We start from the raw sequence: 25,333 nt of genomic DNA on the forward strand, positions 1-25,333 counted from the left end.
ACCGCAGGCAGGAAATTACCTTGAAGCACATTTACACTCATTCAGGTACTATTGCTAGACCGGCTATGGCGTCGGCCTGGGTTTGTAGTGCGGTTGTGGCATGGGCAGATTCCTTATCTACGGAGATTGACACCTTAGATAGGGATGCTATTCAAATGACCATAGAGCATATCAGAGATGCTGCCTTGTATATGAGAGATGCTCAGAGAGACATTTGTTTATTAAGCTCCAGAATAAATGCTATGTCTATTTCTGCTAGGCGGCTCTTGTGGACCCGACAGTGGACGGGAGATGCCGATTCAAAGCGGCATATGGAGTCCTTGCCTTACAAAGGGGAGGAGTTGTTTGGAGACGGCCTCTCGGACCTTGTCTCTACGGCTACGGCTGGTAAGTCGAATTTCTTACCTTATGTCCCCCCGCAGCATACAAAAAAGGCACCTCATTATCAAATGCAGTCCTTTTGTTCCAATAAAAACAAAAAGGTACGGGGATCGTCCTTTGTTGCCAGAGGGAAAGGTAGGGGAAAGAAGCTGCACACAGCTAGTTCCCAAGAGCAAAAGTCCTCCCCTGCGTCTGCAAAGTCCACCGCATGACGCTGGGGCTTCCCGGGGGAGGCAGATCTAGTGGGGGCTCGTCTTCGGTTTTTCAGCCACGTCTGGGTTCACTCGCAGGTGGATCCCTGGGCATTAGAGATTGTTTCTCAGGGATACAGGCTGGAATTCGAAGACTTGCCTCCTCGCCGGTTTTTCAAATTGGCTCTGCCAGCTTCCCCGTCAGAGAGGGAGCTAGTGTTGGCGGCAATCCAAAAATTGTATATTCAACAGGTGATTGTCACAGTTCCTCATCTCCAGCAAGGAGAGGGATATTACTCGACCCTGTTTGTGGTTCCGAAACCGGACGATTCGGTCAGACCCATTTTAAACCTAAAATCTCTGAACCTGTACTTGAAGAGGTTCAAGTTCAAGATAGAATCACTCAGGGCGGTCATCGCCAGCCTGGAGGGGGGGGATTGGATGGTGTCCCTGGACATAAAGGATGCATACCTTCATGTTCCGATATTCCCCCCTCATCAGGCGTTCCTGAGATTTGCAGTGTAGGACTGTCACTACCAATTTCGGACGTTGCCGTTTGGGCTTTCCACGGCCCCGAGGATTTTCACCAAGGTAATGGCGGAAATGATGGTGCTCCTGCGCAGGCAGGGGGTCACAATTATCCCGTACTTGGACGATCTCCTCATAAAGGCGAGATCTCGGGAGAAGTTGTTGGACAGCGTGTCTCTGTCCATGAAGACGTTGCAGATACACGGCTGTACTCTCAATATACCGAAGTCCCAGCTAGTCCCTACAACACGTCTGACCTTTTTGGGCCTGATTCTAGACACAGACCAGAAAAAGGTTTTTCTTCCGATCGAAAAGGTTAAGGAGCTCATAGCCATGGTCAGGAACCTATTAAAAAAAAAAAAAAAAAAGGTTTCAGTGCATCATTGCACGCGGGTCCTGGGGAAGATGGTGGCTTCATACGAGGCCATCCCTTTTGGCAGGTTCCATGCGAGGACCTTTCAATGGGACCTCTTGGACAAGTGGTCCGGGTCCCATTTACGAATGCATCAAAGGATCACCCTGTCTCCCAGGACCAGGGTATCTCTCCTGTGGTGGCTGAACAGTGCTCACCTGCTAGAGGGTCGCAGGTTCGGCATTCAGGACTGGGTCCTGGTGACCACGGACGCAAGCCTCCGAGGCTGGGGAGCAGTAACACTGGGAAGAAATTTCCAAGGTCTCTGGTCAAACCTAGAGACTTGTCTCCACATCAACGTCCTGGAGTTGAGGGCCATATACAACGCCCTGTGTCAAGCGGAGGAATTGCTTCGGAGAAAACCGGTTCTGATTCAGTCGGACAACGTCACGGCAGTGGCTCATATAAACCGGCAAGACGGAACAAGGAGCAGAGTGGCCATGGCAGAAGCAACCAGGATTCTACGCTGGGCGGAAGGCCATGTAAGCTATCAGCAGTGTTCATCCCGGGGGTGGACAACTGGGAGGCGGACTTCCTCAGCAGGCACGACCTGCATCCGGGAGAGTGGGGACTTCATCAAGAAGTCTTCGCACAGATCACGGATCGATGGGGACTGCCTCAAATCGACATGATGGCATCCCGTCTCAACAAAAAGCTAAAGCGGTATTGCGCCAGGTCAAGGGACCCTCAGGCCGTAGCGGTAGACGCTCTGGTGACACCTTGGGTGTTCAGATTGGTCTATGTGTTTCCTCCTCTTCCTCTCATACCCAAAGTGTTGAGAATAATAAGAATGAGCAGGGTCAGAACAATCCTCATGGTTCCAGATTGGCCACGGAAGACTTGGTATCCGGAGCTGCAAGAGTTGCTCACAGAAGATCCGTGGCCTCTTCCTCTAAGGCAGGACCTGCTGCGGCAGGGGCCCTGTGTGTTCCAAGACTTACCGCGGCTGCGTTTGACGGCATGGCGGTTGAACGCCGGATCCTAGCGGAAAAAGGAATTCCCGGAGGAAGTCATTCCTACCCTGCTCAAGGCTAGGAAAGACGTGACGTTAAAACATTATCACCGTATATGGCGGAAATATGTTTCTTGGTGTGAGGCCAGAGCTGCTCCTACGGAGGAGTTCCATTTGGGCCGTCTGCTTCACTTCCTTCAAACAGGAGTGACTTTGGGCCTAGAATTAGGGTCCGTAAAGGTCCAAATTTCGGCCTTATCCATTTTCTTTCAAAGCGAATTAACCTCTCTTCCTGAAGTACAGACTTTTGTGAAGGGGTGCTGCATATTCAGCCTCCCTTTGTGCCTCCGGTGGCGCCTTGGGATCTTTTCCTCATGTTACGTATCCTCAAGTCACCTTGGTTTGAACCACTCAAAACTGTGGAGTTGAAATACCTCACGTGGAAAGTGGTCATGTTGTTGGCATTAGCTTCGGCTAGACGTGTTTCCGAATTGGCGGCTTTATCACATAAAAGCCCATACTTGGTTTTTCACGTGGATAGGGCAGAGTTGAGGACTCGTCCTCAATTTCTGCCAAAGGTGGTCTCATCTTTTCATATGAACCAACCTATTGTCGTGCCTGTGGCTACACGGGACTTGGAGGATTCCGAGTCCCTGGATGTGGTCAGGGCTTTGAAGATTTATGTGACCAGAACGGCTAGAATCAGGAAGACTGAAGCTCTGTTTGTTCTGTATGCGGCCAACAAGGTTGGCGCTCCTGCTTCAAAGCAGATTATTGCTCGCTGGATCTGTAACACAATTCAGCAGGCGAATTCTACGGCAGGATTGCCGTTACCGAAATCGGTTAAGGCCCATTCCACTAGGAAAGTGGGCTCTTCCTGGGCGGCTGCCCGAGGGGTCTCGGCATTACAGTTGTGCCGAGCAGCTACTTTGTCGGGGTCTAACACCTTTGCAAAGTTCTATAAGTTTGATACCCTGGCTGAGGAGGACCTCCTGTTTGCTCAATCGGTGCTGCAGAGTCATCCGCACTCTTCCTGGCCGTTTGGGAGCTTTGGTATAATCCCCATGGTCCTTACGGAGTCCCAGCATCCTCAAGGACGTTAGCGAAAATAAGATTTTACTTACCGGTAAATCTATTTCTCGTAGTCCGTAGAGGATGCTGGGCGCCCGTCCCAAGTGCGGACTTCTTCTGCAAGACTTGTATATAGTTATTGCTTACATAAGGGTTATGTTATAGTTTATCGGTTGAACCGTGGCTATGTTGTTGTTCATACTGTTAACTAGATAGTTTATCACAAGTTATACGGTGTGATTGGTGTGGCTGGTATGGATCTCGCCCTTAGATTTACAAAAATCCTTCCTCGTACTGTCCATCTCCTCTGGGCACAGTTTCCCTAACTGAGGTCTGGAGGAGGGGCATAGAGGGAGGAGCCAGTGCACACCCAGAGTCCAAAGCTTTCTTAAAGTGCCCTATCTCCTGCGGAGCCCGTGTATTCCCCATGGTCCTTACGGAGTCCCAGCATCCTCTACAGACTACGAGAAAGATTTACCGGTAAGTAAAATCTTATTTTTTTGTAATATTAGAATTTATAATGCTCAGTTATGTGACACTGTGCTCAGGTACAGTATGTGACAAAAGAATGAGTTATATATGTGATGCTGTTATTATTTTGTTTCATTTCTCCCTAAGGAGCAATTTTTTTGTTTTCTCTTCTGATAGTCTTATTAGAGGTTATTAGTAGCAACTCGATGTTTAGATCACATGGGGAAATATAATAGCCTGCGAGATGCCGGCATTGGCACAATCCCCAATTTTGACTTTCAAACTATTAGCGCTTTAAAACATTTGGCTGACTCGCCAGAATCGGAATATTAAAGTACATTTCCCCCATGGTGTTTAATGGATGGGTAGCTGATTTCAAACAATAACATCCACGTTTATTTGGGTTGGGTATGATATGTCGAGAGTCATAATGATGACAGTCATTATGTCGACATGAGAATTCGACATGAGGACAAGGTCACAATGCCGGCATTCCCCATGTCAACATTCATCATATAGACAGTGTTGAAATGTCAACATGTTAAAAAGTCGACATATCATCCCTGGCAGTGGCGTCTTCCATATCCCAGTGGTCACTTCCTCCAATCCTTCAGCCTTATAGTTAGTATTTTTCTGCTAGCCCTAACCCTCCCTCCAGTGCCTAGCCCTAACCTATTCTCTCCCCAGGTTCACCCTAACTCTCTGGTCTGCAACCTAACCCTAATTTTGACATTCTCAGAATGTTGACATCTACACGTTGCCTGATAACATTTTAGCAATGTCAACATCACATCTGTTGATATTGTGGAGTCAACATTATGAATGGTCGACATTGATATTGTCGCCCTTTTGACTACATGCTGTTATTTCTACAATCAAACATTATCAAAGATGGACATTGAACAGAAAGTAAAGAACGCTAAAAATCAGAGAAGAAATTACCAGAAACAAATAGGAATGATGCCAGTTTTAAGAGGAAAAAAACAAAATGTTAAGGCAGACAAAGGCGATAACTATGACAAAGAAAAAGAGAAAGAAACAAACTGAGGCAGCTAAGAAACAACGGAGGAAACATAGGGGGTCATTCCGACCCGTTTGCACGCAGCGGTTCCTCGCTGCGGTGCGAACAAGTCGGAAATGCGCATGCACGGTGGACGCATTGCGCAAGTGTGTCGTTGCATGGCGACGATCGTCGCCGGGCTACTATGCCGCCAGCGAGAAATATGATCGAACACTTGTGCAGCCCTGCTATGCAAATAAAGTTTTGAGCAAAAGAAGACCAGGGTCAGACTTACTTACCCTGTGCGGCGGATCCAGTGACGAAGGTCCCAGAATTGACTACAGACATTCGCCCTCCAAACACCTGGACACGCCTGCTGCGTTTGCCTCACCACACCTTGAAAACGGTCAGTTGACACCCCGGAATGCCTCCTGCATGTCAGTCTTCTTGCGATCGCCGCTGCGATCACTTTTTCCGCTGGCGGCCTCGCTGTCTGGCGGCAGCCGTCGCTGGGCAACAACGTGCATGCGCAATGCGGCCGCCGCACATGCGCAGTTCCAACCCGCTCGCACCGCTTCGACAAACTGCAACGTGTCAACGGGTCGGAATGACTCCCATGGTTTTGTCCGTGAAAAGTACCTATCTAGCCATCTCTACTGAGTATTCACACAATGTTACCTCAACACTGAGGTATAAACAATGTTGTTTGTTTTTCCATTAAGAGCTAGAATGAAAAGGCTGTTGGAAACCCCCACTCATGGCATGCCAAATACAACTATTATGTCACATACAACTACCCATGGGAAAAGCAAGGAGTTTGCAGGTCAATACCTCCTACCTTCAAAGACTGACCTTGGGCCTTATTGATAGTCTGCAAAAGAGAGACGAATTGGAACTGCAATCTCTTGAATTGAAATGGCATGTCTGTTGGTATGAGAAAGATGTGAGGAATGAACACATCATGTCGTGCTAGTGGTTTCAACAAAATGGGCTTCTAGAGTTTTTATGCAAAGTATTGTACCATTGCAAAGCTATGCAGCATACAGATTTCTAAGCTGTATTTCTGGTGCACCAACTTTCAAAACTAATTTGTACAGAGGCATTCCTGGAGGTTCCTGGCAGGTCATAAATTCAGTTGAATATTGCACAACTTGGTCTGGGTCATTGTCACCTGCGTTTTTCCTGACACTTCCAGAAAAAGGCCAATTACCACCCCCCAAACATCCGCTTCCTGTCAATCACCTTGTGTACACCTAGCAATCTAAATTTTTGCACCATTCTTTTGCAGTTTGGCCTAGAGCATGCGCATTGAGATCCATAAGCATGCGCAGTTATTCGATAATCGGCATTGTGCGATTTCGCACAACAGCGATCAGGTCTGAATTAGGCCCATAGAGAGAGCTGAGAGTAAGCAGATCAAGAGTGTGCAAAATAAACATAATTGTTTGCTTAAATAAAAACTTTTGTATTGACAGTGTAAAAACACAAAGAAAATGTAATACATTAAAGGTATTATAAACAATTAAAAACACGACACATCAATAAATCTATAACTCATAACCTAAGCTGCAGCTCTTTGTATATCTGATTCAGTCCGTAAACCCATATCCAGTGGTTAAAGTGGGCCGGAACTGCAATCCGTCACCTCAAATTGCAGCCGGCCACAGCATCAGGTCCCAGCTGCATTGTAAAGTTGGCAGCGGCCGCCAGCCAATCAGGTCCCGGCTGCAGCACCAATAAAAAGAAGGGGCGACTATTTAAAAATCTGGCGTGAGCCAAGTGGCAGCTTCTCATTGGCTAACGGTCCGCAATACGTGATTGGTGCGCAATCAGTGCTAGCTTCAAAAGAGCAGCCCCTTCTTTTGAACAGCAGGAAGCTGGTCCACGAGTCAGGACTGTCTGGCGGCTGCTGCCAAGCTTACAGTGCAGCGGGGACCTGATTCTCCAGGCTCCAGCTCCAGCTCTGACGATGGAGGACAGGGAGGATGTGGGGGATGATGAGCGAAGCAGGGGGTGAGATGGTGGGGAGATGATGAGCAAAGCAGGGGGTGAGATGGCAGGGGGATGATGAGCAAAGCAGGGAATGAGATGGCAGGGGGATGATGAGCGAAGCAGGGGGTGAGATGGCAGAGGGATGATGAGCGAAGCAGGGGGTGAGATGGCAGAGTGAAAGGAGCAGAGAGTGAGTTGGGGGAGTGAGAGGAGCAGGGAGTGAGTTGGGGGAGTGCGAGGAGCAGGGGTGAGATGGCGGAGTGAGGGGAGCAGGGAGTGAGTTGGGGGAGTGAGAGGAGCAGGGAGGGGAGTGAGAGGAGCAGGGGTGAGTTGGGAGAGTGAGAGGAGCGGGGGTGAGTTGGCGGAGTGAGAGGAGCAGGGAGTGAGTTGGGGGAGTGAGAGGAGCAGGGGGTGAGTTGGGAGAGTGAGAGGAGCGGGGGTGAGTTGGCGGAGTGAGAGGAGCAGGGAGTGAGTTGGGGGAGTGAGAGGAGCAGGGGGTGAGTTGGCAGAGTGAGAGGAGCAGGGGGTGAGATGGTGGAGTGAGAGGAGCAGGGAGTGAGTTGTGGGAGTGAGGGGAACAGGGAGTGAGTTGGGGGAGTGAGGGGAGCAGGGAGGGAGTTGGGGGAGAGGAGCAGGGAGTGAGTTGGGGGAGTGAGAGGAGCAGGGAGTGAGTTGGGGGAGTGAGAGGAGCAGGGGGTGAGTTGGCAGAGTGAGAGGAGCAGGGGGTGAGTTGGGGGAGTGAGGGGAACAGGGAGTGAGTTGGGGAGTAGGGAGTGAGTTGGGGGAGAGGAGCAGGGAGTGAGTTGGGGGAGTGAGTTGGGGGAGTGAGAGGAGCAGGGAGTGAGAGGTGCAGGGGGTGAGATGGGGAGTGAGGCACAGGGAGTGAGAGATGTAGGGGGAAAGTAAAGGAGAGAAAGATTCAGACGATCAGACACAAAGGAGAGCATATAGGGAGTAAGGGATACCTAGGATGAAGATATGGACACATGAGGAGAGTGACAGACAAAGGAAACAAGAAAGCAGAAGGAACATATAGAACACATAAGAGAGGTGAGCAAAGGTTGTTCAACATATACTGCTATATTATGAATCAAATCTAAAATTAGGAGTGGGGGCACTGCTGTGGGCATTTTGTGTGTAACGGGCTCTGCTACTGTGGGCATTGTTATAAAAAGTGGGGTGGATCTATTTTGGGCGCTCTCAGCTTCTGAAAATGTGTAGCTCCAGAGTTTACACCACTCTCTGAATCAATCTAAAAATACACACATATTGAGCAAACACATAAATTCAAAGCGCTGAAAAAGATAAAACCAAGACTTCCCTTATGTATACAGATTTCCTTACAGAAGATGTTTCTTCATGTATTCAGACCAACGGAAAAAGTATTTTTCCACTCACATGTAGGATGGTACATAAAAGGTAAAAACGACAATACAATGGTGTAGTATGTCTTTAACAGTTTACAATATACCCAGGTGCTCTGGGATAATTCCCGTGGTCTATGCAAAATTGGTTTCGTGATGAACCTCCACCGTCTTCAATATATGCAATATGGGTGAGCGTACCCCAACTCACAATGAGTAGGTAGATGTTAAAGCATGTAAAGGTATTTTTAGATGTTCTCTTAAACTGACAGCATACCCCAACTAACAGCTCAAAAGATGTTCTTAATCACATCAAGGTATCTTTCAGTATCCATGAAGCCAGACATGGTAAAACTTGAATCGGTTTATTCCATAAAATATTTCCTTAAAGTCCAAACATTTAAAAAAATTCCAAAAGGACTGTACAATGGCATATAAAAAAACAGGAGCAAAAGTGCACGATCTCACCGGATGGGAGGATCCACTGGTAAAAGACCACCGATAGGTCAGGTCTCCGGAGTAACTCCTTCTCACTTGGGGTCCAAAGGTCCAAATCCCAAATGGAGAGATGGTGCAATGCAAATGTTAAACGCTCCTCTCTGCTACCAACGCGTTTCAATCTATAAGAAGATCTTTTTCAAAGCATGCAGAGTGGGAGCACATGTACTGCTATTTATACCAGCAGATACAAAATTACAGGAAATTATGTCACACATATTGTTAATCTACTGTTTACATCGTACAAATACTGTTACAATTGTGCAATACGATTGGAGACATGATTTCAATGCCCCCTAAGTTAGGGATCTAAGAAACGAGTTTCTAATGTTTGTAGAAACTGTTATTTTAACAATAATTAGCCGGGCTGGAAGCTGAAGTGCGCCGCGTTGACCCGCATGCGTTCCACTTACTTTCCCGGGAGATCCTCACGTGACCGGAAACGGAAGCGAATAGCGGTGAACCGCATGCGTTCCATCCGATCCCGGAAGTACTAGCTCTATTAGAAAGCAAGAGGGGGGACTTGTAGCGTAACTGATATGTACAAGCCGCATAGTTCCATCTAATATACAAAAATAGTAACTAATGTATTCTGAATTAAACAGTATACATTACATGGAGAAATAACATAGCGCCTAAATCATACATTCTTGACGCTAAATAGATATAATATTCCTCATTTTGGAACTTCAATCGTACTGCACATTACAGACTTAAAAAAGACTAAAATTACATAAATAAAATACAAATAAATTTTATACACAAAAGACTGTACATTGAGGGTAATTCCAAGTTGATTGCAGCAGGATTTTTTTTTTTTTTAAATCTGTTTATTGGTAAAGAGAAAAATACAAGTGTAACACACACACACACACACATTGCACACGATAGCTGTATATCGACAATATCAAATCTGAGGTTGTATAGGAATGTATAACATTATTTCCACACAAGAGCAATCACGTACATTAGTAGAGGAAGTGATAATAACAGTAGGTTACGGATATTGCTAAATACATTGCAAGGATCTGTCATCTCTCGGTGCCATGCCATTTACAGTGTGTATATGCTAGTCTAAAACAGTGTTCCTGAAAACAGTAAAGTTGGGGTTAGAAGGGTGGTGATTCCCTCGTAAGCATTTCTATATTGTACCATGTAGTATATTTAACTACTTTTCGCATGCTATCACGAATTGGTTGTGGCAAGGTTATCACGTAGGGTAGCCATATTGTAAAAAAACTTGGAAGAGTTGGATTCCGCTCTAAGAGAGCATTCAATCCAGTCCATTTGGTATAGATGCATCAGTCTAGGGAATAAAAGGGTTATGGGTATAGGGGTTCCGTGTATCCATTGGGATAGAATAGTCTTTTTCGAAGCTGCCGCTATCCTAGCTAATAACAGTTTATTGCCTGTAGGTAATGAGCAACTATCAGAGTCATATTGGTTCCAGAAAGCACAGAGTAATGTTGGTTTGATAGGGATGTTTAGAGTCGTTGTAATGTAATTACAGACGTCTTTCCAAAATAGCTGTATTATAGGACATGAGCAAAGGCAGTGGATGATGTCTGCATCAGGTGAGGAGCACTTGAAGCAATTGGAGTTATCAGAGATGCCCGTGAGGTATCTGAGACGGGGAGTATAATACGCCCTGTGCAATATTTTTAAATGCATTTCTGCATAGGAGGAGGATACTAAATATTTATTAAGTAACAAGTGCCAATGTATTATGGTCTGTAGAGGAATGTCTGGTAGAGTGGTCGACCATTTAGCTAGGCCTGCGGTTTGACAATCTAGGTCAAGTTGGCGTCTGGTGTGTGCATAAATAAAGGATGTTGGATAGGAAGACTGGGGGTTTAAACGCAGTTGGGTGTCCAGGGGAAAGTTATAATCTGCTGGCCGTAGGCGTGTTATCAATTGTGTTGCAAAGCTGCGTACTTGAAAATATGCGAATAGTGGTATATGTAAGTTCGGGAATTTAATCTTTAATTGTGACAAGGTAAGTACTTCGGTGCAGGTGACATTTAAGAATTGATACACTAAACGTAAGCCTTGGGAGTACCAAGTCTTGATAATAGCATCTGTGTCTCCGCCTTGAAAGTCTGGGTTATGCAGGAGCGGTTGGAATAGGGAGCAGGTAGTTGTCAGCCCTTTGCGTTTTCGAAGATGTTGCCACGCTTTGTATGGAGCGAGTAGCAGCGGGTTCGAGCGGATGGACGTCAGTGTGAAGGGGTCTGGAAAATGTAATATGGTAGACAAAGTACCATGGGATAGCATACTCTGTTCCAAAGATATATTAGTGTAGTTAGAGGAACCTCTCACCCAGTCAAGGGCATATCTGTAATTAGCAGCTAAAGAATAGTCTTCTGGGCATGGTATATTCACGCCACCCAGCGTTGTCTGTTGTTTCAGTTTAAAAAGGGCTATACGTGGACGTTTGTTTGTCCATATGAAAGTATTAAGGGCCTTGTTAATTGTTTGTATATCTCGTTTGGTCAGAAGATATGGGAGCATTTGGATCGGGTATAGTAGACGGGGGAAGGAGATCATTTTATATAAGTGGCATCTACCTATATATGAGATTGGTAAGGTTTGCCAGCGTGTAAAATCTTCAATCATTTTGTTAATGGCACGGGAAAAGTTCAGTGGGTACAGTTCGGCTAGGGTAGGTGAGAAGCGTAAGCCCAGGTAGGTTATGAAACCAGACGCCCATTTAAAGGGAAATCTGGAGCCCCAATTTAGTGCGGCCTTGGGTCCAAGAGCCAAAGCTTCTGTTTTATCGAAATTGATTAAGAAGCCCGAGATCAAGTGGAAATCATGTAGCGTGGTCAGTAATGAAGGGAACGCCTTTATGGGATCACTAAAATATAATAAAAGGTCATCCGCAAAGGCCGAAACCTTCACTGGTTGTGTGTCAATTTTTATTCCTTCCCAGGCAACATTTTGCACGCAGGTGCGTATCAGTGGGTCTAGAGCTAGGTTAAAAAGTAAGGGAGATAGGGGGCATCCCTGGCGCGTACCTCTATGTAAAGAAAAGGCCGGTGTGTTCAATCCATTAATGGTTAGGTGAGCTTGTGGATTAGAGTAAAGCATACTGAAGACTTTAGTGAACCCCTCTCCGAATTGTTGAGTGTGGAAAATTCGAAGTAGATGTGCCCATGATACACAGGTCAAACGCTTTGTCGGCATCACAACTGACCACAAGTGCCTTAGATGTTGTGGAGTCTTTGACACTATGTATTGCTGCTATCAGGGTTCGTACATTATGTACTGATGTTCTAGTTTTAACAAACCCCGTTTGGGCAGGATGTAAAATACGCATTAGTATCGGTTGGAGACGAGTGGCCAATAGTTTGGTGAATAGTTTTAGATCTTGGTTAAGAAGAGATATGGGTCGGTAGGACTGGACATATGATGGGTCTTTACCCGGTTTAGGGAATACTACTATTCTAGCTTCTGTGAATCTCGGGGGTGGTGGGGACCCTTTCAGCAGTGAATTAAACAACGTCAATAAATATGGTGTTATGTGGGGAGCTAGCATTTTGTAATATACTGCTCCAAACCCATCCGGGCCTGGTGATTTTCTATTGTGAAGTGACTTAATCAAGAACAACAGCTCTGTGTCTGTTATAGGGCACGTTAGTGATTCTCGTTCTTCCTCTGTCAATGTAGGCAATTTAGCTTCGTCCAAAAACGTCATACCCTCTGTGGGCCTATCTAAAGGTGCCGCGTATAAGTTTGAATAGTATTGTAGGAAGGTGTTTGACATAATTTGTGTGTCCATAGTTGAGGAAGTCGGGTCGGTATGTAAGCTAGTTATACGTGAGGGGGCAGTAGATGATCTCACTAAGTTGGCCAATAATTTACCCGACTTATTACCCCCTCGGAAGAATTTATTCCTCTGTACGTCATAGGAGAAACTGGCTCTCTCGGTGCAAAGTGCATCATAGAGATGTTTCGCATCAATATAATTTTGTCTGTTGTCTGGAGAATCATTCAATGTCAGTGTATTATACGCTGCGGTCAAAGCCTTGCTCAGGTCACTCAACTGGGTATTCAGATGTTTACGTTTTCTGGAAACGTATTCTAATATTTGTCCTCGGACAACTGGTTTGGAAGCCGACCAAAACAAATTAATGTCGTTCTCATGAACCTTATTATCCTCAGTGTAGTTAAAGAAGGCTCTGGTGAGAAATTGTTTAAAGTCCTCAGAAGTTTCTAGATAAGCGGGGAAGCGCCAATTATAGGACCTAGGTAAGGGAGTATCTAGGTTGATTGATAACCAAATCGGAGCATGGTCCGAGAGTGAGATTGGTTCAATTTTAGTATCCACTACATGATGTAAAAGAGAATCAGTGATTAACCAATAGTCTAATCTGGAGGAGGAATGGTGCGGGTGGGAGTAGAAGGTATATTCGCGAGCGTCTGGGTTACGAATTCTCCAGGGGTCGGACAGTCGTAGAGAAGTGGTGAGTAAGGTGAGTGAGGGTGGAGTGGTGATCGTATGAGTACCGGATATAGCTGTTTTGTCAATACCAGCTGACTGTACACAATTAAAGTCTCCTCCTATGATAATTTCTCCCTCTGCCCAATCCTGCAAATTTTTGTAGATATCAGAAAAGAATGATGCGTTAGGGCCATTAGGGGCATATATGTTGGCTATCGTATAGAGCGTATTTAGTATTTTTATTTTCAAAAACAGGAATCTACCCTCTTGGTCGACCAAGCTATCTAAGATAGTGGCAGGGAGTGATCTATTGAGAATAGTTAGTACGCCTCTACGTTTGGATGTGAAGGAAGCTGTTCTATACTCTCCAACCCACGTATCCCGTAATACATTCGGATCTGACATCCGCCAATGAGTTTCCTGCAATAATACTATATCTGGTTTCAGTCGTTTCACACAGGCCAGGACCTTTTTCCGTTTAATGGGAGTATTAAGCCCATCTACGTTCCAGGACACTAATCGAAATCGTGACTGCATTATTGTGGAAGGATCATGAGTCGACGGCATTCAGCCGATACCAACCCTAGGCCATCCACGGGGAATAATATACCATAACTGTCGATCCCAGTCCGTCGCAGCGAGCGGACCGATGTGGATCGTTGATGATAAATAATAAGTGTGAAACATCAGATACATTCCTATCATTATACGTAAACCATGTGTGTGCACAGTGTCAATATTATGAACTAAGTTATAAAACCATTTTAACTTTTTGCGAACCCAAATGGGCGCCCTGTTAAACAATAGCAATCTCCAAATGGAGAGCAGTAAAACATGTGAGGAGGATATTCTCCAACCTGGTAACCAGGGGCACCATATTCTAAAACAATATGACAAAAGATGAGAAAAGAGGGTGAGGGGAAAGGGAGGAAACAAACAGAACAATGTCAGAGACAATTGTACGGGGGAAAAGTTATACAGAGAGAAAATTAGTAGAACACAACCAATATGGTACTGTCGCACCGTAGCTTTCTTCAAGCTCCGGTCGCTACAGCAAGCCTTCTTCACAGTGTAGAAATACCTTCTATTCAGCTTATCAAACAAAAAGGCGTTATTTGACTGAAACATAAATGAGTCAAGTAATGATGGCGATTAACCCACTTGAGAAGGATATATCAAGTCAGTCAGCATCATCAGTACCCGATAGAAGAGTTGCATCCAAAGAGTTCACAAAATTTCTAGCCTCTTGCGCTGTTTCAAAAAAGTGGATTTTTCCACCATAGGTGATTCTCAGCTTGGCTGGATACAACAACGCAAACCTGTGGCCCATCTCGAAGAGGCGTTTGCAAATAGGTGAGAATTCTCGTCGTCTTGCAGCAACCAGATATGAGAAGTCTTGGAATAATAGAATTCTGGAGTCTTGGTATCGGAGATCTGTGTGTCTTCTATAGGCCTCCAGCAACCGAACCTTATCGGCATAGTTGAGAATTCTCATGATGACCGGCCTGGGTCTATCTCTACTGGACTGACGATCAGGACCAATTCGATGGACACGTTCCACTAGGATGGAACCTGTGGCAGATACGCATCCCAGCTCTCTGGGTAACCACTGGGAGACCAGAGCCATGAGTTCGGAGAATTTCACAGATTCTGGTAAGCCCACCAGACGTACATTATTTCTTCTATTCCGATTTTCCAAATCTTCTAATTTGTCTTGCAGAGAAGCCATCAGCTTGTCGTGTTCCACCTGGGTTGTTTTAGCTGCTGATAGATCGTCCTCTAAATCCGAGATTCTTTGCTCTGCCTCCGAGATACGTTGATCATGGTCTGTAAGTTGTGCGAGCGCTGAATCCAGAGAGGTTTTCAAAGGTGCCAGTTTTTGATCTAGCAGGGATGATAGTATGTTTGTGATTTCATTCGTGGTGAAGGATTTAGATGGATCCATAATTGGTGCGGGTTGTCCCCGGGGGCTAGAGCCTTGACTATACGTCGGGGAGACAGGGGCACTACTAGCGGGATTTTCACGATTTTTGCCTTTACCCGACTGAGCACCCCGTGGGTTACGTAATGATTTAGACATGAATTTGTCCATAGCAATTATAGACTCACTCTAATGTGCACTTCTAGCCTGCAATCTGCAGGGGGCGTCAGGCTTATGTTTCTACTATGTGTTTCCACGTTACTCCTCTCCTTTTCTCCCTTTCCCTCTCCTTCCCTCTCCTTATTGAAGTTTGAAGGTATGAAAATGTATAATATCAGGGGGGGGGGGGGGAGGGGGTGTCAGGTGAGGGAGGTTTTATTCAGTTGCTGGTGCTCCAGTATCTGGCTAACCAGCATAAAAATAGATAATGTCTCAATATGAGTATGAAAAAAAAAATGCAAGGCCCTCCGGTGGATGAACTGCAGGTAGTAATTGAGGGTCCAGTCACCACTGTCCAGTATACCCCTTTGCAAAATCACTGCACTACTACCTCCTTACTCCGCTGGGGTCCCTCAGATAAGTGTAGTGATGTGTGAATGTACTTACAGGGCCCAGCAGGAGTGGAGCAGCAGTGATGTGGCAGCTGGGAGCCGTGTGCGTGTAGCTGGGGCCGTCTCCGGTCGTCCTGCGGCCTCGTCCCGCGTTGGGATGTTCGGCGGCTCTGTGCAGTGAGGGTGTGCGGCGGGTGGCAGGGAAGGTCCCTCAGCCGCGGCTAGCGGCAGTGCGGGTGTCCGGCGTCCGGGAGCTATTCAGTAGCAGTGATGTGGCAGCTGGGAGCCGTGGGCGTGTAGCTGGGGCCGTCTCCGGTCGTCCTGCGGCCTCGTCCCGCGTTGGGATGTTAAGCGGCTCTGTGCAGTGAGGGTGTGCGGCGGGTGGCAGGGAAGGTCCCTCAGCCGCGGCCAGCGGCAGTGCGGGTGTCCGGCAGCTATTCACGGCCGGATCTGTGAGTCTCCGGAGCCACCTCCGGTGTGAGGTGAAAATCGAGGCCCCGGCTTGTGGGCTTCTCCTAGGCCGCAATCCGCGGGAGCAGTAAAAACTACTCCCCGATTCCGCGGCTCGTTCAGGAGTGCTGCAGGGGGAATAAGGGGGACAGGAGGGGCACTAAGTGTCAGTATGAAGCCCTGGAGTGGGCTATTTGATGAGTTAGGAGCCCCGTTTTGCAGGAGCTCCTGTGATGCACCTCTGTCTCCTTCTGCAGCCAGGCCACGCCCCTGCAGCAGGATTTTTGATAGCAATTGGGCAAAACCATGTGCACTGCAGGGGAGGCAGCTATAACATTTTCAGAGAGAGTTAGATTTGGGTGGGTTATTTTATTTCTGTGCGGGGTAAATACTGGCTGCTTTATTTTTACACTGCAAATTAGATTGCAGATTGAACACACCCCACCCAAATCTAACTCTTTCTGCACATGTTATATCTGCCTCCCCTGCAGTGCACATGGTTTTGCCCAATTGCTAACAGAATTCCTGCTGCGATCAACTTGGAATTACCCCCATTGTTCTTCCTCATTCGAATCCAGTGTTATATTGAAATGGTCTTAGAAAACTCCTTTAGATCCTATGATAAGTCCATAATAGTCCAACAAAAAGGATGAAGGTCAAAGCTACAAAAGCACAAAACAAGAAACAATGGATACTTTGAAAACAAACATTTTTAAAACCATTTGGTTTCAAAATCATTGTTGAGACCATTCGGTATGAGGGTATGAAATTTATAAATGAAGGTAATTTCTTTTTTTTGCCAGTCTACTGGCACTGTACATTCCTTTTGGAATTTTTTTAAATGTTTGGACTTTAAGGAAATTTTTTATGGAATAAACCGATTCAAGTTTTACCATGTCTGACTTTATGGATACTGAAAGATACCTTGATGTGATTAAGGACATCCTTTGAGCTGTGAGTTGGGGTATGCTGTCAGTTTAAGAGAACATCTAAAAATAAGAATTTACTTACCGATAATTCTATTTCTCGGAGTCCGTAGTGGATGCTGGGGTTCCTGAAAGGACCATGGGGAATAGCGGCTCCGCAGGAGACAGGGCACAAAAGTAAAGCTTTTACAGGTCAGGTGGTGTGTACTGGCTCCTCCCCCTATGACCCTCCTCCAGACTCCAGTTAGGTACTGTGCCCGAACGAGCGTACACAATAAGGGAGGATTTTGAATCCCGGGTAAGACTCATACCAGCCACACCAATCACACCGTACAACTTGTGATCTAAACCCAGTTAACAGTATGATAACAGAGGAGCCTCTGAAAGATGGCTTCCTAAACAATAACCCGAATTAGTTAACAATAACTATGTACAAGTATTGCAGATAATCCGCACTTGGGATGGGCGCCCAGCATCCACTACGGACTCCGAGAAATAGAATTATCGGTAAGTAAATTCTTATTTTCTCTATCGTCCTAAGTGGATGCTGGGGTTCCTGAAAGGACCATGGGGATTATACCAAAGCTCCCAAACGGGCGGGAGAGTGCGGATGACTCTGCAGCACCGAATGAGAGAACTCCAGGTCCTCCTTTGCCAGGGTATCAAATTTGTAAAAATTTACAAACGTGTTCTCCCCTGACCACGTAGCTGCTCGGCAGAGTTGTAATGCCGAGACCCCTCGGGCAGCCGCCCAAGATGAGCCCACCTTCCTTGCGGAATGGGCCTTAACAGATTTAGGCTGTGGCAGGCCTGCCACAGAATGTACAAGTTGAATTTTGTTACAAATCCAACGAGCAATCGACTGCTTAGAAGCAGGTGCACCCAACTTGTTGGGTGCATACAGTATAAACAGCGAGTCAGATTTTCTGACTCCAGCCGTCCTTTAAATGTATATTTTTAAGGCTCTGACAACGTCCAACAACTTGGAGTCCTTCAAGTCGTCTGTAGCCGCAGGCACTACAAGAGGCTGGTTCAGGTGAAACGCTGATACCACCTTAGGGAGAAAATGCGGACGCGTCCGCAGCTCTGCCCTATGTCGAATGGAAAATTAAATAAGGGCTTTTATAAGACAAAGCCGCCAGTTCAGATACTCTCCCGGCCGAAGCCAGGGCCAGTAACATAGTCACTTTCCATGTGAGATATTTCAAATCCACATTCTTTAGTGGTTCAAACCAATTGGATTTGAGGAAATCTAAAACTACATTTAGATCCCACGGTGCCACCTTAGGCACCACAGGAGGCTGTATATGCAGTACTCCTTTGATAAAAATCTGGACCTCAGGGACTGAGGCCAATTCTTTTTGGAAGAATATTGATAGGGCCGAAATTTGAACCTTAATAGATCCCAATTTGAGACCCATAGACAATCCTGATTGCAGGAAATGTAGGAAAACGACCCAGTTGAAATTCCTCCATCGGAGCACTCCGCTGCTCGCACCACGCAACATATTTTCGCCAAATACGGCGATAATGCTTCGCGGTGACTTCCTTCCTTGCCTTTATCAAGGTAGGAATGACTTCTTCTGGAATGCCTTTTCCTTTTAGGATCTGGCATTCAAACGCCATGCCGTCAAACGCAGCCGCGGTAAGTCTTGAAAAAGACAAGGACCCTGCTGAAGCAGGTCCCTTCTCAGAAGTAGAGGCCACGGATCGTCCGTGACCATCTCTTGAAGTTCCGGGTACCAAGTCCTTCTTGGCCAATCCGGAGCCACTAGTCTTACTCCTCTTTGCCGTATAATCCTCAAAACCTTTGGTATGAGAGGCAGAGGAGGAAACACCTATACCGACTGGTACACCCAATGTGTTACCAGCGCGTCCACAGCTATTGCCTGCGGATCTCTTGACCTGGCGCAATACCTGTCCAGTGTCTTGTTGAGGCGAGACGCCATCATGTCCACCATTGGTTTTACCCAACGGTTTAATAGCATGTGGAAAACTTCTGGATGAAGTCCCCACTCTCCCGGGTGAAGGTCGTGTCTGCTGAGGAAGTCTGCTTCCCAGTTGTCCACGCCCGGGATGAATACTGCTGACAGTGCTATCACGTGATTCTCCGCCCAGCGAAGGATCCTGGCAGCTTCTGCCATTGCCCTCCTGCTTCTTGTGCCGCCCTGTCTGTTTACATGGGCGACTGCCGTGATGTTGTCCGACTGGATCAACACCGGTCTTCCTTGAAGCAGAGGTTTCGCCTGGCTTAGAGCATTGTAGATTGCTCTTAGTTCCAGAATGCTTATGTGAAGAGACTTTTTCAGGCTCGACCACACTCCCTGGAAATTTCTTCCCTGTGTGACTGCTCCCCAGCCTCTCAGGCTGGCATCCGTGGTCACCAGGATCCAATCCTGCATGCCGAATCTGCGGCCCTCCAATAGATGAGCCTCCTGCAACCACCACAGAAGGGATACCCTTGTCCTCGGCGACAGGGTTATCCGCAGGTGCATCTGAAGATGCGACCCTGACCATTTGTCCAACAGATCCCTTTGCATGGAATCTGCCGAAAGGGATTGCTTCGTAAGAAGCTACCATTTTTTCCCAGGACTCTTGTGCATTGATGTACAGACACCTTTCCTGGTTTTAGGAGGTTCCTGACCAGGTCAGATAACTCCTTGGCTTTTTCTTCGGGAAGAAAAACCTTTTTCTGAACTGTGTCCAGAATCATCCCCAGGAACAGCAGACGAGTTGTCGGCATTAATTGGGATTTTGGAATATTCAGAATCCATCCGTGCTGCTTTAGCACCTCTTGAGATAGTGCTAAACCCATCTCTAGCTGTTCTCTGGACCTTGCCCTTATTAGGAGATCGTCCAAGTATGGGATAATTAATACGCCTTTTCTTCGAAGAAGAAATATTATCTCGGCCATTACCTTTGTAAAGACCCGAGATGCCGTGGACAAACCAAACGGCAGCGTCTGAAACTGATAGTGACAGTTTTGTACAACGAACCTGAGGTACCCCTGGTGTGAGGGGTAATTGGAACGTGGAGATACGCATCCTTGATGTCCAAGGATACCATAAAGTCCCCTTCTTCCAGGTTCGCTATCACTGCTCTGAGTGACTCCATCTTGAACTTGAACTTCTTTATGTACAGGTTCAAGGACTTCAGATTTAGAATAGGCCTTACCGAGCCATCCGGCTTCGGTACCACAAAAAGAGTGGAATAATACCCCTTCCCTTGTTGTAGAAGAGGTACCTTGACTATCACCTGCTGAGAATACAGCTTGTGAATGGCTTCCAAAACCGTCTCCCTTTCTGAGGGGGACGTTGGTAAAGCAGACTTCAGGAAACGGCGAGGTGGCTCTGTCTCTAATTTCAACCTGTACCCCTGAGATATTATCTGCAGGATCCAGGGATTTACCTGCGAGTGAGCCCACTGCGCGCTGTAATTCTTGAGACGACCGCCTACCGCCCCCGAGTCCGCTTGCGAAGCCCCAGCGTCATGCTGAGGCTTTTGTAGAAGCCGGGGAGGGCTTCTGTTCCTGGGAAGGAGCTGCCTGTTGCTGTCTCTTCCCTCGTCCTCTGCCTCGTGGCAGATATGAATAGCCCTTTGCTCTCTTATTTTTAAAGGAACGAAAGGGCTGCGGTTGAAAGGTCGGTGCCTTTTTCTGTTGGGGAGTGACTTGAGGTAGAAAGGTGGATTTCCCGGCCGTAGCCGTGGCCACCAAATCCGATAGACCGACCCCAAATAACTCCTCTACGCATCGCCTGTCCACTGTCGTGTCCATAAAGCTCTTCTGGCCGAAATGGACATAGCACTTACCCGTGATGCCAGTGTGCAGATATCTCTCTGTGCATCACGCATATAAAGAAATGCATCCTTTATTTGTTCTAACGACAGTAAAATATTGTCCCTGTCCAGGGTATCAATATTTTCGATCAGGGACTCTGACCAAACTACCCCAGCACTGCACATCCAGGCAGTCGCAATATCTGGTCGTAGTATAACACCTGCATGTGTGTATATACCTTTTTGGATATTTTCCATCCTCATATCTGATGGATCTTTAAGTGCGGCCGTCTCAGGAGAGGGTAACGCCACTTGTTTTGATAAGCGTGTTAGCGCTTTGTCCACCCTAGGAGGTGTTTCCCAGCGCTCCCTAACCTCTGGCGGGAAAGGGTATAAAGCCAATAACTTCTTTGAAATTAGCAGTTTTTTTATCGGGGCACCCCACGCTTCATCACACACGTCATTTAATTCTTCTGATTCGGTAAAAACTACTGGTAGTTTTTTCACACCCCACATAATACCCTGTTTAGTGGTACCTGTAGTATCAGCTAAATGTAACATCTCCTTTATTGCCAAAATCATATAACGTGTGGCCCTACTGGAAAATACGGTTAATTCGTCACCTTCACCACCGGAATCAGTGCCTGTGTCTGGGTCTGTGTCGACCGACTGAGGCAAGGGGCGTTTTACAGCCCCTGACGGTATTTGAGGCGCCTGGACAGGCACTAATTGAGTGTCCGGCCGCCTCATGTCGGCAAACGACTGCTTAAGCGAGTTGACGCTATCCCGTAATTCCACAAAGGCATCCATTCTGGTGTCGACCCCCTAGGAGGTGACATCCTCATATTTGGCAATTGCTCCGCCTCCACACCAATAACGTCCTCATACATGTCGACACACACGTACCGACACACAGCAGACACACAGGGAATGCTCTATACGAAGACAGGACCCACTAGCCCTTTGGGGAGACAGAGGGAGAGTCTGCCAGCACACACCAAAAAGCGCTATATATGACAGGGATAGCCTTATGATTAAGTGCTCCCTTATAGCTGCTTTTATATTAATATATTGCCATTTATTTTGCCCCCCCTCTCTGTTATACCCTGTTTCTGTAGTGCAGTGCAGGGGAGAGACCTGGGAGCCTTCCTGACCAGCGGAGCTGTGACAGAAAATGGCGCCGTGTGCTGAGGAGATAGGCCCCGCCCCTTTTTCGGCGGGCTCGTCTCCCGCTATTTAGTACATTTAGGCAGGGGTAAATATCTCCATATAGCCTCTGGGGCTATATGTGAGGTATTTTTAGCCTTTTTAAAGGTTTTCATTTGCCTCCCAGGGCGCCCCCCCCCAGCGCCCTGCACCCTCAGTGACTGCCGTGTGAAGTGTGCTGAGAGGAAAATGGCGCACAGCTGCAGTGCTGTGCGCTACCTTAAGAAGACTGCAGGAGTCTTCAGCCGCCGATTCTGGACCTCTTCTTGCTTCAGCATCTGTGAGGGGGCCGGCGGCGTGGCTCCGGTGACCATCCAGGCTGTACCTGTGATCGTCCCTCTGGAGCTTCATGTCCAGTAGCCAAGAAGCCAATCCATCCTGCACGCAGGTGAGTTCACTTCTTCTCCCCTCTGTCCCTCGTTGCAGTGATCCTGTTGCCAGCAGGAATCACTGTAAAATAAAAAACCTAAGCTAAACTCTCTAAGCAGCTCTTTATGAGAGCCACCTAGAATTGCACCCTTCTCGGCCGGGCACAAAAATCTAACTGGAGTCTGGAGGAGGGTCATAGGGGGAGGAGCCAGTACACACCACCTGACCTGTAAAAGCTTTACTTTTGTGCCCTGTCTCCTGCGGAGCCGCTATTCCCCATGGTCCTTTCAGTAACCCCAGCATCCACTTAGGACGATAGAGAAAATACCTTTACATGCTTTAACATCTACCTACTCATTGTGAGTTGGGGTACGCTCACCCATATTGCATATATTGAAGACGGTGGAGGTTCATCACGAAACCAATTTTGCATAGACCACGGGAATTATCCCAGAGCACCTGGGTATATTGTAAACTGTTAAAGACATACTACACCATTGTATTGTCGTTTTTCCTTTTATGTACCATCCTACATGTGAGTGGAAAAAATACTTTTTCCATTGGTCTGAATACATGAAGAAACATCTTCTGTAAGGAAATTCATATACATAAGGGAAGTCTTGGTTTTATCTTTTTCAGCGCTTTGAATTTATGTGTTTCCTCAATATGTGTGTATGTTTACTGTGGGCATTGTATGTGTAAAGGGCACCAGTATGTGGGCGGGCAATGTGAATAAGATTGTGCTACTGTGAGGCATTATTTTGAATTGGGGGTACTTTTGTATGGCCACACACCTTCTTTGTTAGACCACACCCCTTTTTGCAGCACGCGCCTCGGTGCGGCCTAAGGGGGAGGGGTCGTGGAGGAGATGAGTTCTCAAGGACCACTTTAAGCCATGCCCATATCCACAATGATAAAGTCTATTACTGTGTTCAGAAACTCATGAAATGTTAATAGAGGCTAGAATCTGTGCAATCTCACTTCCACGGCCAAGGGTCACCACTGTATAATGGACCGACTTTATGCATCCACATAGCCCAAATGGTAAACAGCGTGGCAGAAAGTTCTAAAATTCATGCAGCTTTGTGCAGTCTCAATAAGCACAGGCTCTTTGTGGAGTTGGTGGTATTCAGGTGTCGTCTGTATGACTGGGAGGCAGTCTGAGATGTTCAGTGCTGGCACTGAAATGTGGATAGGTGGCGTAGCCAAGGAACAACAGCTCAGGGAATGTAATTGGAGATACTAACGCATTTCCATGTATTCACAGCTTCATCTAATGAAATGTACATATCATAAATTGCTTTCAAATCAGAAACTTTACGGCCTAGTTAGACCTTCTTGGCCCCGACGAAGCTCAAACATAGGCAAAAAAAATCTAATCCTGGTCAAACTACACCACCATGCAAAATCTGGTGGAGTTAGGTACATAACTCTGACCGTGCATAAAGGACAAACAGACACACACACACTTTCTCGCTTATTATATAGATTATACTGTACCCTGTAGTACTTTACATTTTTATGGTGTAGTATGTAGAAACTTGAACTTACTTACACAGCCATCAACAATGTTATCTCTTTATTAAAAAAAACTAGTATTGATACTTGTGAGCAAAATCCAATATATAATTGTGTATGGTACAGTATGTCTAGTGCAGGCAAAATGGACACCATACACATGCCCACTTGGAGCTGATGGTTAAAGAGAATCATTGGAGGTAAAAGACGGTACACACACTCTCCACCTGATGCCCACAGATGTGCCCCATTTACATTACACTTCAGTAGCACTATAGGTACAGAACAAGATCAAAAGACTGTCATTGTGAATTTGTTAACAACTGAACCAAATAATGGGTCACAGGTGAAAAGTGGGGCTGTGGAGAAATCCAATTCAATTAGAAGAGAGTTTAATAGCGCAGAGAATTAGCTCCCTGGGATATTCAATACAGTGCAATGGTTAGTCAGATAATGCCCGTTCTCCCAGACTAAATAGGGTGTTTTGTCGGGACAACCGGCATTCTCCGACTTTGCCTGGTGCGATACTGTTTCGGCCGCACTAAGGGCAGAAATCAGCATTGCACTGGCACTTTTGTCGGATTTATGCATGCACCCCTCCGGGGGTGCAAGAAGTAATCCCGTCGCCTGGAAGAAATCCCATCATCGGGTGTCACAGGGCTCTGTATTGAATAGCCCGGGAGCTGATTTCCTGCGCTATTCAGCTCCCTTCAAATTGAATCGTGCCCATGGATTTCTCCTTTAAAGCAGATACTGTAGGCCTGTAAGCAACATAACTAATCATTTTTAGAACCACAAGCAGTATGAGAGACTTGAATACCATTGTATCAATCAATGGATATTGCTAGACTGAGACTCTGATTAGATATTACACAACCTTGGCACCACACTCACTCAAGCTTTTGATGTATTTCTACTATGGCATATATATAACTGTCACCTTGAACCCTCCCTTCACCTCTCTATCCTCCTGCCATACCCCATCCCTATTAAGCCACATTCTCCTGTACAGTGTGAACCTTATGGTGCCCATATACTTGTGCGAAGCCCCACGATGCGACATCGCGGGGCATCGCATTGGCAGTTCAAGTGCGATGAAATCGCACCTGAACTGAGAAAGTGATTACCATGCGATCATGCAATAGATCGCATGTTAATCACGTGATGGGCACGTCACCGCCGAGTGGGAGCGGCCTCTGGCCGGTGCCTATCGCACATCGCAGTGCGATATATAGCATGTGTTTTAAAAACACTGCTCCCTACATCTCCAACCTCCTTTCCCTTCATACTCCCTCCCGCCTCCTACGGTCG

General features: G+C 46.6%; 1 protein-coding gene across 3 annotated transcripts in view; it reads right to left on the bottom strand.

Annotated features, from left to right (window-relative positions):
- ABCA5 (ATP binding cassette subfamily A member 5) overlaps positions 1 to 25,333 on the bottom strand; it is a 339,361-nt gene that overhangs the window by 306,784 nt on the left and 7,244 nt on the right. The window contains exon 2 of one of the 3 annotated variants that reach the window (XM_063961134.1): positions 5,859 to 5,930. The exons of 1 other annotated variant lie outside the window; for it this stretch is intronic. In XM_063961134.1, coding sequence (XP_063817204.1) covers positions 5,859 to 5,928 — 70 coding nt within the window. In that variant the 5' untranslated portion in view covers positions 5,929 to 5,930. Of the gene's footprint in view, positions 1 to 5,844; positions 5,931 to 25,333 lie in introns of those variants that run through there. One more of the 3 variants, XM_063961136.1, reaches the window with a different exon arrangement.

Source organism: Pseudophryne corroboree, chromosome 3 (assembly GCF_028390025.1).
Source record: "Pseudophryne corroboree isolate aPseCor3 chromosome 3, aPseCor3.hap2, whole genome shotgun sequence".
NCBI lineage: Eukaryota > Metazoa > Chordata > Amphibia > Anura > Myobatrachidae > Pseudophryne > Pseudophryne corroboree.